The following is a 21,416-nucleotide window of genomic DNA, read 5'->3' as shown; positions in this document are numbered from 1 at the left end:
CTCTTCCTTGTTCTTAGAAGACAGGTTGGTTGGTTGGTTGGTTTTGAGAAAGTCGTATGTCTGGTGAAACATTTCCTCCAGACTCTCCTGCAGCTAGGGTGGCTACCCAATCTACGTCTGGCTCATGAGATAACAGGAGAATTGACATCCCCATCCACTTTCCGCCTTTGTACACTCTATTCCTACAGATGCCATGAAAACAAAAGCTACAGGAAAAGCCTGTGACTCCAATGACGCCGCTGCCGCCACCACTGCCGCCGCCGATGGTGATGATGATGACGGCACAGAGGAGCTGAGCAGGCTCCAGCTCACCTTCCCCGCATCTTCCTGGGACATGAAGAAAGCCCTGTGTGTAGATTCCTGATACTTACAAAAAAGCAGATACTTGACAGAATAATTTTTCTGAAAAAATGCTTTCCTTTGGCACTAGAAAAAAAATGTGTTCCTGAGACTTCAAAAGTCATAAGTTCTAAAAGCTACCATTTGGAGCTCTAGTTCCAGGGGACCTGACCCCCTTTCAGGCATGGAAGTGGAACCCATACATACATGCAGGCAAAATATTTAGTGTTTTTTTAAAAACATGGGTATAATAACATTTGTCTGAAATTGCAAAACGGGAAATAGAGGCAGAAGATGAGGAGTTCAAGACCAGCCTTGGCCACATTACAAGTCTGAGGCTAGTCTTGAACACTGTGAAACTGTCACAACAAAATAAAAAATAAAATAAAATAAATGTCATGAGATGTTAAAGCATAAATTTCTAGGAGAAAGTAAAGGGCATAAGCTCCTTGACATTGGTCTTGGTGATTAATTTTGGATGTTACCCCCAAAGCACAGGTAAAATAGTATTAGTGAGATTACAACAAACAGTAGTATTTCAGAAGAAAAAGAAGCAACAAACATGAGGAAATAACCTATCACACAAAAGAAAAGATTTGCTAATATGTTTGATGAGAGATTATGTCTAAAATGTATAAGGAACTCTATAGTAAAAAGAACTAACAACCCGAATTTTTTAAAAAAATGGGTAAAGGATTTGAATAGGTATTTCTCAAACAAGATACAAAATGGGCAATAGGTGTTTAAAACACTGCTTAGCATCACTAACCCCAACAGTGGCAAAACTACAAGGTCACATTACCTCTCACCGGTTAGCATGACGGCCACCAAACAGGCAAATGTTCTGGTGAGGAAGTGAGGAACAGGAAACCTTGTCTTTTGTGGTGGAATGCAGATTAATGTGGCTATTATGGAAAGAAATTTAGGGATCTCTCTTCAATAAAACTATAACTCTGCTATAAACTCTGACGTGATCAACTGATGGTACTTCTGTCCATTTATTCAAAAGAAATGATATCAGTGTCTCAGAGAGACGATAGCAGGGTCATACTGATTATGACACAACTCACAACAGCTAAGACGTGACAGCCTAAGTGTCCATCAAGAAAGGACTGCAAAAGAAATTGTTATGTACAGAAACACACCACACACACACACACACACACACACACACACACACACACACACACACACATTATTCTGCCTCCTGGAGTAAGAAAACTCTACCATTTGCAATAATGTGAACTGACCTGAAATACAGCATCACGCTACAATCAGGAAAAGAAATATTTGATAATTATACTTGCATGTGGAGTCTAAAAACCCAAGCTCACAGAAGCAGAGAATAGAATGGTAGCTACCAGGGATGGAGGCCGTGAGAGATGGGGAGACCCTGGTAAAAACATACACAGCTTCAACTGTGAGCCTGGAAGTCTTCTAGGGATTTATTCCATAGCACTGCACATTTGAAATTTGCTAAAAGAGTGTATCATAAGTGTTCTTGCTGTACACTAATGGTGGCTATATGAAGAGATGGATGTGATAATTTGCCTAATTATCCACTATGCATATCGAAACACTACCCCATACAAAATTGAAACAAATATTAGAAGCCAGGAGACCTTCACTTCCTAAGTTCGCGGTCTATGCACCTGGCATCCCAAGACATATTAACTGGTACAGGTTTCTGCAAGCTGTAAACAGGCATTGTGAGATACAGCTCCCTAGTTGTTTGCCTAGAGGGACAACACTAGTATTGAGAAAGTCGGCAGCTAATATACACATAGTGCTCTTTGATGGCAAATTGCTTCTGAAAACAAAATGTCTGCCACTTGTCCACCTCCCTCTATATATCAAGAACATTATACATATGGACTTTAAGTTCTCATAGCACTCTGCTGTGGAGACACGTGTGGTGGGTCTTTGGGCATAAGGACACAAAAAGAGCATCTTGCTCAAGGTCACAGAGAGACGTGGAAGAGCCGTGCCCTTTCAGCACAAGGATCTTGTTCTTCTTGATAAGGCCAGAGGTAATTGCAGTTGTTATTTAACCCAGACAAGCACTCAGGGATGGCTAGTTAACAGCCCACTTCCTCACAATTTCTTTACGTTCTAAATAAGAGGCTCTTTCTACCAACATGTGGCACCCCCAGAGCTTTCCAGAGCACCTCCTCTCACTAACTAACTGTGCTGCAGGTGGCTAGTCCTATGGGTGGCCATATTTAAGAGACCAGGAAATGGAACCACTTAAAGGCTGGGATTTGACCAGAGCACCGGGCTTCTGACTCTGTCTCTTCCTTCCACGTCTTTTAGCCTCTAAGAGCTGCCTTGAGATCAGGCCAGGTGTTGCTAGCTGTACAGGGCATGTGAGGAGGGTAGGGGGAAATGGATTTCCTTGAAACCATCATGGAACTGAACATTGATTTTGAGAATTCTGCTTTCATTAGGCCAAGAGATAAAACCGGGCACGCCGTTCCTCAAGGTCAAACACAGAAGGCACTGTTTAGTGCTCTCAGCAGAGCTTGGAAATGATCGCCCATACCCAGGATGTCAAAATGCCCATTTGCTTTTTAAAAACGAAAGAGAGGAGTAGACAACACACTGAAAAACTAAATGCTATCATCCTTAATAACACAGCTTGGGAATTAATGAGCTGTAGGAATGGAAAGAGACATTTTGCAGGAGCCCGGGCAGAAAACTGATGGGATCCTATGCTAATGCATGGTAGAGCTTTCTAATGGTTTCTCTAAATGGTCAATAGATTTAATTCATATGTAGCCCATGATTTTAGTCAGCTGGGCAATTGTTTTGCAGGTTTCTTTGCTTTTCTCACAGAAAGTGCAAAATTAGTGATATTTAAGCGAAGACCCTCATTGAATTTTTCAAAGGTAAATGCCCATATTTAAGAAAACAGAAGCTGGGTCCAAAATGATAACTGGCTTCTCTCTCTCTCTCTCTCTCTCTCTCTCTCTCTCTCTCTCTCTCTCTCTCTCTCTCTCTCTCTCTCTCTCTCTCTGTGTGTGTGTGTGTGTGTGTGTGTGTGGTGCATGTGCATGCACACGTGCACATGCAGGTATGCACATGCCATAGCTCATGTGTGAAGGTCAGAGAACAACTTTTGGGAGTCAGTTCTCACCTTCCACCTATTTTGAGACACAATCCCTGTTGTTTCTGTCACTGCACTGCGCACTGCAGGTTAGCTGGCCAGCTAGTTTCTCGGCAATTCTTCCTGAGCCTGCCATCTTGCTGTTGGAGTGCTGGGGACAGAGGTGTCCCACTGCATCCGGCTTGCCACTGCCATTTTAAAACACGAGAGGACAATACTTGTCTATAGAACTGTCTTACCTAATGTTGCGTACTTTAAGTGCAACAACGTTCACCCTCTTTCCAGACGAAGTGGCTCATACACTTGGGAAGCTGAGATAGGAGGTCTGAAAAAAGTTTGAGGCCATCCTGGGCTACATCAGAGATTTTAGGCCAGCCTGGGCTTCAAATGAGACTCAGTCTCAAAATCCCACCAACCGTAAAAAATGTTCCACACTTTTTGTTTTATTCTTTTGGACATTTATGACCTTATAGACACAGTGAAAACATTTTTTTACAGCAAAGACACTCCACATTTTGGACCTTCCGATATCTGCTTACCATGTCACGATAAGGCTTTGCTCCTCTTGTTAACAATAATGGTTACTGTTGGTCAAACTGTTATAGTGTTAGAACATATCAGGCATGAATACATATGCATTTACGTGGTTTATATCCATGACTTTAAATCTGCCATTAGGCAGTTATAATATAATATATTTATAATACAATATATAATATAATACAATATGTAATACAAAAATGCTATTAGTTTCATCACTTATTTTCTTTCTAATAAATCCCAATTCAGTATGTCTTGATGTAAGTGAAGTGTAAGAGCTGACGTAACTCGTGTTTCTTAAGCTTTCTGGCGCCTTTGGCTGTATTTGGGGTCCCTATGGTCCTGTCCAGTACTGAGATTGATGCAAGCATCTCCTCCCATTGCTCCAGCACTTGGCTCAATAGCCCACATGAGCATCTGGGAAACAAGAACATGGATTCCCATACAGACAGTGTGATTGATAATCCATTTATATCACGGAGCAGATGACCGTGCTGGTCCCGTAGATAGTTTCTGCTTTTCTCACTATTTGCTGCAGATTAACAGCCTTATACCTCACACTAGCAAAGGAAATGGTACAACATCAAACAGCCCTTTGCTTTTATGCTAGAAATTACCAAACAGCAGCTTTGACAGAGATGGGAAAAATAACAAGAGCCATTCACCATAGTGCTTCCTAAATTTCAATTCACTTAGGAAAAAAAAAAAATCCCTTAACCAGCTGTTTGGTTAATGACTAGTGAAGACAGTGGGAGCTATGTCAGTGGGTTTCCAAACTGTAGCCAAGCTGATTGCTCGAGAGGCTGCCTTGAAGATGGGTTGAATATATGGTTCACAGTTGTGGAGAGATGATGCTATTTAAAGACTTCTGTGTTAAAAAAAAAAAAAAAAGAAGACCAACAGAGCCAACTAACCAGGGCCCAGAGGAGCCTGCTGAGACTGAAGCACCAAACCAAAGGCCTTGCATGGACTGGACTTAGGTCCCCTCCAAAGATGTAGCCCATAGGCAGCTCAGGCTCCATATGGGTTCCCTAGTAAGGGGAGCAGGGAGGGGGCGCTGTCTCTGATATGGACTCTTTTTTTTTTTTGTCTATATATACTCTGTATTTTTAAAATATATTTTATTAATTTATTCATATTACATCTAAATTGTTACCCGAACCCCTGTAACCTCACATTCCTCCCTCCCTCCCATTTCCCCCTTACTCCCCTCCCCTATGACTGTGACTGAGGGGGACCTCCTCCCCCTGTATATGCTCATAGGGTATCAAGTCTCTTCTTGGTAGCCTGCTATCTTTCCGCTGAGTGCCACCGGGCCTCCCCATCCAGGGGACGTGGTCAAATATGGGGCACCAGAGTTCGTGTGAAAGTCAGACCCCACTCTCCACTCAACTGTGAAGAACGTCCTGTCCATTGGCTAGATCTGGGTAGGGGTTCGATGTTTACTGCATGTATTGTCCTTAGCCGGTGCCATAGTTTGAGCGGGACCCCTGGACTCAGATCTGCCCATCATAATGTTCTTCTTGTAGGTTTCTAGGACCCTCTGGATCCTTCTATTTCCCCATTCTCCCATGCTTCTCTCACCTAGAGTGACACGGACTCTTTTGCCTGCTTTTTCAATTACTTCCCCCTAGTGGGACTGCCTTGCCAGGAAAGGGGAAGATGACATACTCAGTCTTGACGTGATTGGGGTGGGTGGGTAGGGGGAGCTCCCCTTTTCTGAGGGAACAGGGGAGGGAGAGGAGAGGGTGGGACTGAGAAGTGAAGAGGAATGGGGCTATGATCAGGATGTAAAGAGAAGAAGAAGAAGAAGAAGAAGAAGAAGAAGAAGAAGAAGAAGAAGAAGAAGAAGAAGAAGAAGAGACTTCTGTCTTATCTCCTCTTAAACAGAAACAAGGAAGTCCAGACCCCTGAGGCCGAGCTGTCTCTCCCTCACCACCTTTCCTGTTCTCTCACTACCCCATTCCATTTGTCACTCAACAGAAAGACACTGCTCACTGTTAGGCAGAAGAAAGACTTCCGTTGGCTGTCACATCTGTTGCAAGGTGGAGCATCAAGGGAACAAAGAGGCCATTTGGGCTCAGCTTGCCCCTGAGCACATCCCCTAGCTGAAACCTTTTAGCATTTTGGAGGCAGGATACGGAGTGGGAATTGGATGGCTTATGTACCTTTTCTTACTCCTTATTAGCTAATGAGTTTAGATAGGAGAAAAACAAACTGAAAATAACAGCCGTTTCCATTCCCAGTTAAGAAATACATGTTTATGTAAAATAGTTGATAAGAGAGAGTCGTGTGGCATAATTTTCACAGTGCTTTATAATTAGTACCTGCAGGTCAGGATACTCAACAAGATGATTAGATGCATGAGCTGTGTTCAGTGGGTCCCCCTGACTCCTCCTACATCTCACAGAGTCACTTAGCTTCAGTAACTTGTGTCAAGAAGACTGTTGCTCAAGGCATCATCAGACTTTAATTCTTTGTACTTCAGGGCTCATCTTCCTCTTAAAACTCTGCATTTTTCTTTTTGAGAGGCATGGCTGGTAACTGTGGATAGGTACATGCTTTTGCCTGAGCAGGCAATAGGGACAATGGCTTATGAAGGAGTGTATGCAGTGTCAAGAAGAATAAATGTTGTCACTGGGACCTAAGTTACTTGTCTCCAACACACCTTTCTCAAGGATGCTGTGTAGAGTATCACATATCAGGAACACAGTGCCAGATTCCTAATCTTACATGGGCCTTTCCCATCCTAGTACACCTATGTGTGTGCACAGACCCTTGATAAAAACACTTCTTTCTAGCTTGCTCATTGTCATTTAGTTCTTTAAAAAAAAACAATTAATTTTATTTTATTTTATGTGCATTGGTGTGAGGGTGTCAGAGCTGTTGGAACTGGAATTACAGACAGTTATGAGCTGTCATGTGGTTGCTGGGCATTGAACCCGGGTCCTTTGGAAGAGCAAATAGTGCTTTTAACTGCTGAGCCATCTCTCCAGCCCCCTGTCATTTAGTTCTTATACAAGCCGCCATGCCCAAACTGTATCCTCCTCTGTCTTTCTGACTGACTTTCTGAAATCCTCTGGAAGGACCAGTGAGGAGGGCATTTTGCATTCTCCTATTCAGGTGGGGGGAGGTTCTTTTTATTCACGATACAGTTAAACATGTGATGTTAAGTATGATAATTACTATTTTCCCAAATCACATCAGGCAACAAAGTGCTTATTAAAAACAAAGATGTGAATTACATGGTAGTTTTTCCTTGCCAGCTTGCTGGGCTGGGCTACAGAATCAAACAGGAGGCCACCTGGTGCCACCAAACTGGTAGGAACTCCCACCTCTCAGAACTCACTTACAGAAGAGTGAAGTGGTGATTGGGATGGTAGACTTCAAAAATACAAATACAGGATGCTAAATAGATTGGTATATGAGATAAACAACATTTTAAAAAATATAAGGATGTCCCAAATACTAGATGGGACATATTTAAAATAAGAAATTCACATGCTTATTTTAAATCCCACTTTAATTAAGCATTTGTATGTTCTTTGCCCAATTCAGTAAGTGAAGATCTAAGAATGAAATTACTTAGCAATCATTTTAGCACTGTGTGTGTGTGTCTGTGTGTGTCTCTCTGTGTGTGTGTGTGTGTGTGTGTGTGTGTGTGTAAGTGACCAGAGACTCCCTTCGGTGCCATTCCTTAGTCACCATCTACCTTAGGTTTTGGTGTCAGAGTCTCTCAGAGCCCTGGAACTTGCTAAATAGACAAGGCTGGGTAGCCAGTAAGCCCCAAGGATCTGTCTGTCTCTACCTCTGAGCTTGGAGGTTACACAATCCCTGTCATATGGTTTGTGTGTGTGTGTGTGTGTGTGTGTGTGTGTGTGTGTGTGTGTGTGCGCGCGAGTGCGCGCACATGTGGTACTAGGCATTAACACCAGGCCTTCATGCTTGTACAACAAACACTTTCTTGACCAAGTTGTCATTCAATCTCCTAAAATTTGTCCTTAACATTTTATTCTGTTATTTGTTTAGGCTTTGACATTCCACTGTTCTAGTTTAATATTATATTAAATGGATTACCTCATGCATTTAAAAACCTTTGTAAATATTATTTTTAAATATTGGTACATGTTAAGTAAGAGAAAAGGCATCTTGAGAAGAAAGCAAGATGTGAACTTTTCACTGTTTCCTAATGATGTACCATATGCACAAAACCCAAGTTCTATCAAAAAAAAAAAAAAAGACCATTAAAACCAATAAACACATTTAGTAGAGTAGCAAGTTACAAACTCAACATGCAAAAGTCAGCAGTGTTTCAGTATGCCACCAATCATCCCAAAGGAAATGAAGAAAAAACTATCCAATTTGCAGTTAGAACAAATAAAAATGAAAAGAGTTACATGCTGTGGTGGTTTGAATAATAGTGGCCCCCATTGGATCATATATTTGGAGGCTTAGGGGTGGCACTATTTGTTAGACTAGATGTGGCCTTCATGGAGGAAGTTGTCACTGGGGGTGGGTTTTGAAGTTTTAGAATCCCAAGCCAGGCCCAGTCTCTCTCTTTTCCTGCAAACTGTGGATCCGGGTATAGAACTCCCAGCTTCCCCTCAAGCACCATGTCTGCCTAGGTGCCACCATGTTTCCCACCATGATGATAATGAACTAAACCTCTGAATTGTAAACAAGCTATAATTAAATGCTTTTTTTTTTTTTTGAGCTGCCTTGGTCATGGTTTCTCTTCATAACAATAGAACACTGTCTGAGACACATGCTAATTTAATCAGAGAGGTGAAAGACTTGTTTACAAACATCTCTAAGAATCTGATAAAAGAAAACAGAGAAAACATGAATGCTTGGAAAGTTGTTTCATGCTCAGAGATGCAAAGAATTAATTCTGTGGAAGTGTCCATACTATTACCCAAAGTGACAACAGATTCATGCTATCCCTCACCAAACTGCAATATCATTTTTAATAAAAGTAGACAAAGGAAAACATATGAAACTACAAATAATCAAAATAATAAAAATGAATAACTTTGGAGACAGTATATGCTCTGATTTTAAAGCATTTTATACAGTGATTACCAGCAAAGCTGTCTGGCATTGGCCTGCAAACATATACTGGCTGACAGAACAGGATAGTAGGCCAGAAATGACCAACACACTTCTATAGAATTGACTGTTGATGAAGATGACAAGTCACGTAATGTGCAGCAACTGGAAAAGGACAGCTGTTCCACGAGTGATGCTTGAGAGACTGGATACTCATGCAGGAGAGTGAAGGCGAATCATATAGCATGCCACATGCAGACGTCAATGTAAAACAACTAAAGATTTAAATGTAGTCCCTGAGACTCAGATTGTGTGAAAAACCTAGGGACTGAGCCCTATGGCAGGCTGGCACTGACCCCTTTGGGTATAACTGAAAGCATCAGCAACAAACAGAAAGATGGACAAATAAGATACTAGCACACAGAAAGAACTCCACACAGTAAAGGAAACAGCTAACAAATTGATGAGATGGCCTTCAGAGTGGTAGATGATATTTGTAGAACATTCATTTGATAAGGGATTAATAGCCAACGCACCTAAGGAACCTGGCGAGTAACCCAGCACCCTTCTTTCTGCTGGCTCTGCGTCTTTGAGTCTCCCCCAAGCTCCCATGTCCACTGGCTCACCTCAAGACTTTTTTGAGCCACCAAAATAGCACGAGAAATACACCTGGTCCCCTTGAGTACCTCTACTGTGATAGACTCTTTAAATTCTTGAGCCTGATGTCCTTGCAAAACCTGGACATCTAAAACTTATACATCCAACTATTTTGAGCCTCTTTCAATCAAACTCTCGAGTTACCTTTCTAAATGCCATTGAAAATTACTCTTTAAGGCACACCATCCCTGCGGAATTTAAGACATACTTTGAAAAAAGAAGAAGGCTGCAGGTTCTAAGCATAAATGGTAAGGGTGATAACTCTAAGCCACTAGTATCTCAGGTTATACCCATAGTATGCTCTGCCATACAGGACTGCTTCTGAGTACAGCAAACCAATTTGATTTACCAGATGTACAGAACCTTGAGACGATTGGATTCTCTCCTGTAGCCTCATTAAGGTCCCTGTGAAGTCCTTTTGATGTATCAGAACGAGCCGTCTATGAGAAATACAGTTGTGCCTCTCTGATTGGCCCTTCATCTTAGCTGTTCCAGCGCTAACAGTTCCTGGTGTGAGATGGTCTGCCCTGATCCTGAATGCCAGACCCAAGACACAGCTTATGTCTCTTATGTGTGCAGCTCAATGCTTGCCTCCCAGACACAGAATGAGATGAGAGGCATGGGTTCTCCTTCAATTGGTTGAGCACTTGCCTAGGGTACATAAGACTCTGGGTTAGAGACCCGATACTGCATAAAATAGTGGCTATGGTATGTACCTGTCATCCAAGAACTTGGGAAGTAGAGATAGGAGAATCACATGATCCAGTTTGCCTATCTACACAGGGAGGGCAGCTTGGGGTACAAGCGACTCTGTCTCAAAACAACAAGATGAAACACAGACAGAAATGCACTGTGGTTTGGCTCCTTTGCCCTCAGATTCGCCTTTACCCTCACCCGGAGCTCTCACCAGATGCTTTAGCTCCTGTGGTGCCCACTGCCCCGCTTCATGCTCTGTTGTCCTTTCCATAATTTTTCTGTTCCTATGTCCACACTGAGTGATCCTCAAGACAACTTAGTGATGCTTTTGAAGTTGCTTAGGATATCAGCAGGAAGCTCTAAAGAGAGTAAAACCATTAAGTAAGAATAAACAAACGAGGGCCCAGGCTTAGTTGTTTAGTTGGAAAGTGATTTGCATATTACCAAGCTTATTCCTTTAAAATTCCTTTAAAACTCCCGGAGTGTTTAATAGTCTTGCAATTGATTGGCAATCACCACTGTCCACTTCCAGAACAATTTCTTCACTCTCTCCTCAAATCTCTGTATCTCTGAACTACTATATTCCATCTCTGTCCTTGACCACTGAAAAGCTCTGGTTGGCTACCTCATCTTTCTATATTTACCTGTTCTGGACATTTTATAGAAATGAGGTCATACAATATACCACAGTGTCTTTGAGGTTCATTTACCTGTGGTGAGCATTGATAATTTATTCTTCTTTTGGGTTAAGGAATATTTTAATATTTCACCTTGGTAAGGCCACAGTTTAACTCCTGATCAACTTGTGAATGTTCATAAGTCTTTTTGTCTCTGAATTGTGCTGCTACAAACATTCATGTCCACACATTTGTATGGAGAAATACTTTCCATTCTCTTGATGAACTGCTGAATGACATCTTTAAATCTGTCTTTAATTTCTTGAAGAATTGTCAACCTGGTTTCAAGGCAATCGTGTCAATTTGCATCTCACCTGCAATGTGTGAGGCTTTAGGCTTCTTTTTGTCTCCACCACCCCTCATTTTTGTGCATATTTTAAAATCATAGACATCATATTCATTTCAGTTAAGGTTACTGTTGCTGCGATGAAACCCAAAGCTAAAATCAGTTTGGGGAGGAAAGAGTTTATCTGGCTTACATATCCTGAATCCCAGTCTACCACAGGAAGCCAACGCAGGAACTCAAACCAGACAGGACCTGGAGGCAGGAACTGATGCTGAGGCCATGGAGGAGTGCTATTCACCTGGCTTGGTCCTCATCGCTTGCTCAGCCTTAATTTTATAGAACCCAGGACCACCAACTCAGGGGTATTTCCATTCACAATGGGCTGGGTCCCTCCCACATCAATCAGGAATTAAGAAAATGACTTTCAGACTTGCTAGTCCACAGAGCAGCCTATGGAGGCATTTTCTCAGTTGGGGTTCCCTCTTCTCGGATGACTCCAGCTTGTGTCAAGTTAACATAAAGGCAGTCAGAGCACTCTTGGAAGTGAAATATTATCGCGTCATGGTCTACGCTTAAGCTTTAAAGTAATGTTCACAGCCAGCCCAGGATGAGTGGTTGAACACAGGACATATTTTGATGACTGACACTGATGTTCTCTATGCAGGGTTCTGCTTGAGACAGATTTGATCAGGGATGTGTCTCACCTCATTTTGTGGGCTTCAATTTTCCAGGTCCTCACTTGCCTCGAGGCTTCCCTTCCTCTTACCTTATTTACTGTCCAGATGGATACACTCCTCATGTTGTACTTTGTCGTTTTAAGTGTGTGTGTGTGTGTGTGTGTGTGTGTGTGTGTGTGTGTGTGTGTATACACTCACTTAAGCATGTGTATGTGGAGTCTAAAGGTTTATATTGATATTTTTTCTTTATCACTCTCCACCTTATTTTTGAGTAGCGATCATTAACGGGACCCGGAATTCACCATTTCAGCTAGACTGGCTGGCCACTGAGCTGCCAAGACCTGCTTGTCTTGGCCTTTCAGGGTTACAGTTACAGGAATGTGTCAACATGTCCTAACTGTAACGCGAGTGATAGGGTGTAAACTGAGGCCCTCAGGCTTGTGTGGCAGACACTTTACCTACCAAGCCACCCCTCATGTGCCCTATCTAAACTGCATACCTCAGGATCTGGGTATCTTTATCCTATTGCTGTTAAGAAAAGTAAATTAAGCTACAACTTAGGAAGACTTAAATACTGGGTGGGCTCAAGCTTTCTGGACTATAAAACTTAGATTAATTAAGATATTTAATATTCTGAATATTTCCTTGAATTGGGACTTAACAGTGTCTCTCCAGTTGCAGCCATTTGTGACCCACCATTTTGAACATTGCCAAAGCCCATTTAGTGACCACAAAATGACAGGAACACATCGTAAAAGACTCATTCTGTGTTGCTTAGTTACACTGATTAAAAAAAAAAAAATAACATGAAGTTTGCTTAAAGATCCCATGGTCTGGGGAACAAAAAGGGAAAAGGGGGGCAGAAACATGTAAAGAAAATGAAGGAAGAAAGAAGGAAGGGAACTAGTTGGGTTGGGAAGGAGTCATCAGGAGTAGAAAGGAGACAAAAGGAGGTGATATAGTAAATATTATTACAATATATTATATACATAAACATTTGTCAAGAAAATTAAAAAATCCCATCGCTGGACCAATGGTATGGAATGATGAAAAGCAAGCAAGGATGAAATCTAAGTGTGGCCTTTTGCTACTGATCCTGTAACGGGAAGACTCGAGGTCATCAAAGAGCATCAATTAGAGGTTACTGAAGGGTGCTTCAAAGGAGATCAACCAATACACGAGATAGAAAGATAAGAACCAGCCTGTTTTCAGAGTGGGCCAGTGTCCATCACCTTCAGTCTACATTTTGGTACAAGAACAATCTGTGTGGAATACTGAGCCATGTCTACAGGAGAGGAGAGATGGAATCAGTCACAGGATAATCTTTCCAAATTATGTCTACACATCTGGGATCCTGCAGCCACAGTTTCATGTAGGGTAGATCTGAGCACATTAGAAGCCATTTTCTAAATGTAATAAAACTAGGCTTCAGCATCAGGCTCACTTCCACGGTTGTACAGGGTGTAGTGAAATTTGCTGTGAAGAATTAAATAGGATTTCCCAAAGGATATATTTTCCTGTCAAACCTAATCCTCATGATCAACAACTGTAGCTCCAAGTAATACTTGATGATTTCTTTTATTCATGTTTTTCCAAGCTTATGCTTACATATCCTCCAGGGTAACTTTTATTATAGGCATTGCTGCCTTTTCTGCCAAAAAAAGAAGCATGCCTCATATTCAGATGACAGGTAACAGAGTCAATGCATTTCTTCCTAATGGTACTTTAAGAAATATGGGCAATTTTTATAATTCTTATTATTCTCCAGTTGCAGCCTGGAGCACTGACATTGTGTCCTCTTTTCCAGTAAGTGGAGATAAATTAGGCAATTGTAGTCAACACTGCTCCAGCGGACTTTCATAAGCTGTTTAGTTGTCTAGCTACGCAGGTTTGTGTACAATTGGTACAGGGATTCCATTTTGAGTTGGGGCAATGTGTTATTTTTTTTTTTTAATTCAATTCATTGAGAAAACAGAACTATGTCTGTTTTCTATGCAGCTCAAAATAATGACCTCACACTGGGCCTGGTGGTTCAGGATTCCTTAGCCCTAAGGTATCAGCATAGATCAGCCAGGGAGAGAATGCAGGGGTGCTGCTCAAGCCCCTGCGGTGATTTCACAGGATGCATAGCTTTGCAGAGAGACAAAGGCAAGAGCTGGGCTGTCTCTGTTCTCAGCTCCCTGCCCATGACTCACACCTGTGCCCCAGCTTCCTGCTGCTCAGCCCAGGACTGGGGGAGCTTCATTTTGTGGCCTGTGGCCAATGCATAGGTGATGTGATCTTTATTCTTCATGTTTTCCATTTCTTCCCCCGAGACTTTTAAATGCCTCTCCTTCAAATGTTATAATATGCATATTTAATTAAGTCTATCTCGACAAGTGTCGGAGTTTATTACTGAAGCCATAGAACACACTAGTTAAAGTGACTGGTACATATTAGTCATTGTGCTGTGTGAACCTGGGCAAGTTACTTAATCTCTCTGTATCCCAAATTCCTAATCGATGCAGTGGAAGTCACAATGTTCTGAGGCGTCCATGAACTATACAGAAAGACTTGGAAGGCTGCCTGGCAGTGTGAACTGTATAAGCATTTGCAGCTGAACATAAACAGTAATGCCTTATTTTCTCTGTCCATGCCTCTTTAAATACCCACTTCTGGGTCATGCGTGCTTCATTTGCTATCATAATAATTGTTTCCCATGCTGTTTTATAGCTCTGGCATTCTAATGACTGTCCTGGTCTATTTCATACAGTGTTCAAGTTGATTTTATCTTTTCTCTGCTATCAATACTGCTGGGGTAAATATCTTTTGTTTGAAATAATAAAAATAAAGAATAATGAAAGTGGGACATATTTGTAACTCCGAGGTGTTTTTCTGAGTGGGGTGTATAAGTTTTACTGTTAGGGATTAGAATAGCTCATCAACGCCACGATCACTTACAGTAAACATTTATACTTGCCACATTCGTTTATTGTGTGACTGTTTATATGTGCTTTTGTGTTGCTAGTGACTGTGTGCTCAATTATCTATTGCAGAATTCAGATATTTCACACGGATTATATTCTGTTAAGAAAGCACAGCCTCTCTGCTGCCAGTATTTGAAAGCCACGCATCTCGCCTGTTAATTTTTTATCTATGGGAGATGTGTATGATTAGACAGTAGATTGACTCTTGTAATTTATTGATAGAGTTTTAAATTTTCTTAGAGTTCTTGGAAATGATTTAACATTCAAGGTATTCTACCGATTGTCAAATAATCTGTATGATATTAATTTTATTGTTTGACATGAGATATGGATCTAAATGGACAGCCTGCTCAGCACAGGTGTTCTATGACAGTAGACTGGCAAGTTATCCTTTTCTCTTGCTTCGGCGAGGCTGCCTGAAAAACGTATTTAGTCACCATGTAGGCAGTGGCTGATTCGGTGTACATATCCTCACAACAGTGGTCCATCTGTCCTCCCACAGATGAATCCCCACTGCAATGCTCTTGCTTTGAAAGACATTTGAGCATCAAGTAGGATTAGAGGAACCAGCTCATCTCATTTCAAGAAGAGTCTTGTAACTGTCCATTCTATAGTGTGTGTGTGTGTGTGTGTGTGTGTGTGTGTGTGTGTGTGTGTGTGTGTGTGCATATAGAGGCCATATAAAGACCCTGCATGTCTTCTTCTGATGCTTCTAGCATTATTCCTTTGAGACTGAAGCTCTCACTGAACCTTGCTGTTTGGGGCTTTTGACTAGGCTGGCTGAGCAACAAGATCCTGAGACCTGCCACCTCAGGGCTAGGGTCACAAGCATGCACACCCATACCTGGCTTATTTACATGGGAGCTTGGGATTGGAGCTCAGATCCTTGTGCAGTAAACATTCTTATACACTAGGCCATCTCCCAAGTCATCTGCTCTATTTTTAGGGGGTTTATTTGGGTGTCTAAAAAAAAAAAGGTATAATTTACAGATAACAAAATCCAACCTTCTATACATTTGGGAAATTTTCCAAAGCCATTATTCTCACCACCCTTCCAAATTCTCTTGTTCCCCATTCACACATCTTCCTCGCTCTTCCAGTCCAGTCAATTGTTTATTTCATTGTTTTTCCCATTTTTTACTTCTCCTAAATACCATATAAATAGAACAGTAGATTTAAGACTGAGCTTTGATTGTATCTCCTTTATTATATCCTAACACTTCTGAAATGCATCTATGTTGATGCGGAAAATTAGATCTTGATTTCTAACCACTTCTTTGTTCTTTCTTTCTTTCTTTCCTTCCTTCCTTCCTTCCTTCATTCCTTCCTTCCTTCCTTCTCTTTCCTTTACTCTCCTTCCCTCCATCTCACCTCTCTCTGTGGCAGTGGGGCATGAACCCAGGGCATAGAGCTTTCAAAGCAAATACTCAGTCCAGCCTGCCATCTCTATTCTCTCTGACTTGTTTATGCCGTTTTTTGAATATAGCATCATTTGTTTATTATTCACTCTCTAAGGTACATTTGGGTTGTTTATAGCCTTTGGAAACTGGGCATAATATCACTATAAACAGTTGCACCTTGGGTTCTGTGTAGGCAACTGTATTTGTTTTTTTCCCACTTGAATTTTCAAAAATATTGTTCAGTTATTAGAAAATACTGTTAAGAGTTAGTTGGTATTTATATAGCTATATTTGTAGGCAAAAAATAACATCTTATGGAAGTTATTTTTCTTAGCTAGAAAAGAAAGTAATTTAAGGGTTTTATAGTTCTCAAATTATATATGTATAATTTTCATCAAATAGAATATACATTCTTACCTAAATTATTATTTGGCAACATTGTAATTCTGTCATTAATGTAAACAAAATATTTTTAGAATAATATCTTTGAATAGTTTTCTCTAGAATACATAATATAGTAAGTGTATATTTATCTTGAATAATTTGTGTGGCAAATTATTGTTGCTTGCTTACCAGTTTCAGCTGTGTGTGTGTGTATGTGTGTGTGTGTTCACAACATCTCTTTCTTCTGTCTTATATAAAATGTATATTTATGTTTAGAAAATATAAAGCATAATTACTTTGAGAATTCTCTTCCCTGCAATTAATAAGGACCATAATGAGTCTTGTTTGTTTGTTTCTGATTTTGGTAAAAATCCTGCTGGTCATAATTAATTCATAATTAATCACAGCAATAAAATCTTTATTGTTTTACGATATTGAAGTAGCTTAATCTCTTGACTAAGTGATGAGATGGGGCTGTCTGTGCAGCCTATCTAGTAACAAAGTTAACCCTGCCTTAGTTAATATGTACCTTATGGAAATAAACATAGTCTGTAAATTTTGGCACATGCCAGATCAAAGCTCTTCCTTAGGAAACTTGCTTGCTATTTCTTCCAGAGATTCCTGGGTGGTTTATCACTTCTCATTTATATTCCTTTTTTAGATATCACAATAATTTTAATACCAAAAGATATACAGGGACAAACTTTGAGTAAGTGTGGATCCAAATTTTCCTAGTTCTCAAATTCCTACAATGACATAAACAGCATTTTAGGGGTTTAAGAACTAGATTGCTCTATTTAGGGATATATAACCTTAGGGGGAAAAACCCTCACATCCAGTCTACAAAGATAAGACCAAGAATTACTTCAAGAAAATGATAGAGACCTTGACAAATACATCAAAACTGCTCATTTATCAAATTCGATAGCCACTAAGTGTCTGGGGAGATAAGCACGGCACATCAAGAAGACAGACTTTGAACAACAAAGTCACATTGTCAGGAAGTTTCAGATGTGAGTGTGGCCAGACATCCAACAATGAGCCGAGGGTCCAGTCTTCAATTGTCTCCCAGGAAACCAGAGAGAAAACTGCACTGAGCTAAATCAGTGTTGGTTATAAGCTCTCGACAGTGTGCTCTTGAAACAATGCAGCTCATTTTAACATCCCTTTGTAACTCCAAAACGCCAGGCATTGCAGGAGAGCCGGCTCATTTAGCCGTGAAATCAGACACTTCAGTTAAAAAGTTTGGTTTGTTGAACAGGCAAGTCTTCCTACAAAGAAATGAAGTCAACCACCTTTTTTTTTCATAAATATTCTTGTTGTTAAGATAGTACTTTGCATCAAGTCATATAAGTAGGATAAATTTATGATTCCTGAATTTTTTCAAGTTTTTGTTTACGAAACTAATTTTCAAAAGAAACTTGCTTTCTGCATAAACATTAAGACTGGGTTGATGATGATTATTTTTTTAAGCCAAGAAATAAAAATACAGTTATCAAACTTGTCATAAACTTGTGTAAACACTAAGACTGCAAGCATGAAGTTAGTCCCTCCAGTCCACTTCTAGAAAGTTTTAAGATGATGATAAAAGCGGCTAAAAGAATGTGCTAAGATGGTTATCATGAGCATGTGACCTGATTTTTAAAGGAAAAAACTAGAACTTAAAACACTAATTGAAGAGTTTTAATAATGCTAGCATCTATATAGTCAACTTCAATGTACCCACTTAGAGAAAACAGTTTTTCAAGATATGAAGATACTTATGCCTTACTACCTAGCAAGTGAAAAAATAAACTTACTGAGGCTGAAAAAGAGGTTCCGTGGTTTAGAGCACTTGCTGCTTTTGCAGAGGCTCTGGGCTTGATTCCCAGCACCCACATGATAGCTGACACCAACCCAGAGCTGCATTCCAGGATGTCTGATGCCCTTTTCTGGCTCCTTGTGCACCAGGCATGCGCGAAGTGCACACACACAGGCGCAGGCAAAACATTCATACACAATAAATACATTTGTATAGAAGAAAAGGGAGATTAGATAGGCATGTGTTTGTATGTGTGTGTGTGTGTTATTGTATGTGTGTGTTATTGTATGTGTGTGGGTGTTATTGTGTGTGTGTGTGTGTGTGTGTGTGTGTGTGTGTGTGTGTGTGTGTTATTGTGGGTGTGGATGTGCAGGGAGACAGAGGTAGAGAAACATGTTCTCATGTTCCATGAGAGCTTCAGCAACCGACCAGGAGAAGTCACAGGGAACAGGAGGCAGTCTGGTTATTTTCATTTTCATTTTATTTTTTAAATTAAAAAAATTACACATATTATTTATTATTACATTATTCATTATTTTTAGTGTGTGTGCACACACACATGTGTGCGTGTGTGCATGCGTGTGTGCAGGTATAGAGATCAGAGAACAACTTTCAGGGAGCTAGACCTCTACTGTCACCATGTGGGTTCAGGGGATAGAGCTCAGCGCATCAGGCGTGGCAGTACATCAGGCGTGGCAATACATCAGGCATGGCAGTACATCAGGCGTGGCAGTACGTCCCCTTGGGCACTTAGCAATCCCATTGCCCCCTGTTCTTCTTATTGTTGCCGTTTGCTACTTAAAGTGACTTTTTCCTTTTTTCCTTTGGAGGTGGTTAAAAGAAAAAGCACACAAAAATAATAATAACAGGCAAAATGGCGACCTGAAAGGACACTGAGAGTAACTGAACACTAAGGAAACTAGGAGATGACATTCGAAGATTAGTTAATCAAAGCAGATGTGCTCAGAACCGTGGCTGGATAGATGGCTATTCTATTGGCAGCTGAATACTCATTGACTCTCTTCTGCAGCTAATGAAATTATTCCTCTGCCAGTCTCTGGTTCAAATCCCACCTCTTCTGACATGTACCGGCAGCTCATACATTAGAGTTGTTGAGAGCAGCTTTGCTCTCTGCTGAATTGCAAATCCCGTAATTACGCACCTCTGTGACTCGTGTCCCAGGGCGTGTTTTCACTGGTTACTTAAATCATCTGTCATCAAAAAAGCAGCTGCCTATGGGACACTCTTCTTTAGATCTTTTCAGAGCTTTGGGGATCTTTAATTCGGAGAACAGCCATTTTTTCCTTTTTGTGGTGATTGGCAAACTGAGGCTGAGCAAATCTTGCAGAAAGTCAGGAAGTCAAACTCACTGAGATCCCAAACCCCGTGTTCTTAGACTGTACACAGTACTGTGCCTGCAAGTATCTGATCTTGTGCCCGCAGAGATTATCACCTTCCTGAAAGTAATTTCTACATTATTTCTTGTCTCCAGATGAATTACTCAAATTAAAAAAAATCATTTTTGAAAAGAATTTGTTCCTAAAATTTGTTTGCGTAAGTTATCTTTCAAAAACTGTCTAACCCTGCAGTGCTATTAGAAATGCACTCAGGAGACGATCAACTCGGTCACTATTCAGGCCATATTTATATTTTTGCTAGATTTTGTTGTCCATTTTATCAATACTGCCTGCCCTTTGGTTCTTTAAGTACTTTGAACTTGCAGTGAACGAATCTTATTTCCTGTTTCACAATAATGACGGACTCAGGCATTCACCAGCCTTTATGCCAACATCTCCCATCATATCTTAATGGAACCAACAGCTTTAAGAGCAAAAGAAAGATGCTCTGAAGTCAGAGTATTATATGAGTCACTAACCTTAACATAAAATCTTATTTCGGCGTAGACAAATATTTACAACTGTTAAAAGTAAATGTTGACCTTGGTTTTCTTTTTTGGCCAATATTTATTACCCATGTAAATAAGTTTCAGTATTTACCAGAAGAGTCAAAACCTATTTCCTAGAAGCCTAGGATATTTCATTTAGTCCTACACCAAATAGACACACAATGCCCAGTAACTGCAATTCAATTAATAAAGTGTTTGAGTTTCAAAATCTTAACCGCGTGCTGTCCCCTCCCCCCTCTGTCTCTCTGTCTCTGTCTCTGTCTGTCTGTCTCTCTCACTCTCTCTCTGTCTCTGTCTCTCTGCCTCTGTCTGCCTATCTGTCTGTCTGTCTGTCTCTGTCTCTCTGCCTCTGTCTGCCTGCCTGCCTCCCTGTCTGCCTGCCTGCCTGTCTGTCTCTGTCTCTGTCTCTGTCTCTGTCTCTGTCTCTGTCTCTGTCTCTGTCTCTGTCTCTCTGTCTCTCTGTCTCTCTGTCTCTCTGTCTCTCTGTCTCTCTCTCTCTCTCTCTCTCTCTCTCTCTCACACACACACACACACACACACACACACACTCACTCATTCACTCACTCACCCCACTATACATCAGCCTAGGAATGTGACAAATCTTTCCAAATCATGCTTCCTTTTGTTCAGATTATCTTTGGCCCATAAAGCAGGGGAGTGACTGCGGGGCACACGGTAGAACACCTAGCTTCACACAACGAGTAAAGACGTCGCATACAGAAGAGTCACTTCGTAGACTACATTCAACAGCTCTCTGTTTTGAGTTTCTTGAGGTGAAGAACAGGACCACTGCCCTGCGATCCCTGGGAGCTGGGAGGCCGGAAGGGGGAGGGCGTGTCTTCACAATGTTGTCTACAGCGTACTTCTTCAGGCAGCTTTGTTTTTGACATGAGAAAATCCAAGCCCTCTTGTTACCCCACTAAAAAGAAAAC

The 21,416-nt window shown here is 41.0% G+C and overlaps 2 protein-coding genes across 3 annotated transcripts in view; one reads left to right on the top strand and one right to left on the bottom strand.

The window, feature by feature from the left end:
• The window catches only part of LOC311590603 (uncharacterized protein), an 83,762-nt gene extending 82,420 nt beyond the window's left edge, over window positions 1-1,342 (top strand). The window contains exon 4 of the mRNA XM_084769760.1: window positions 189-1,342. Coding sequence (XP_084625886.1) covers window positions 189-364 — 176 coding nt within the window. The 3' untranslated portion in view covers window positions 365-1,342. The remainder of the gene's footprint in view (window positions 1-188) is intronic.
• Window positions 1-21,416, bottom strand: part of LOC311590602 (IQCJ-SCHIP1 readthrough transcript protein) — a 735,649-nt gene that overhangs the window by 382,877 nt on the left and 331,356 nt on the right. The window lies entirely within an intron of this gene.

This window comes from Acomys minous, assembly GCF_964271855.1.
Source record: "Acomys minous genome assembly, chromosome: 19".
NCBI classification, from domain to species: domain Eukaryota; kingdom Metazoa; phylum Chordata; class Mammalia; order Rodentia; family Muridae; genus Acomys; species Acomys minous.
The sequence above is the reverse complement of the archived record's forward strand: the minus strand, read 5'-3'. Positions and strand labels throughout refer to the sequence as shown.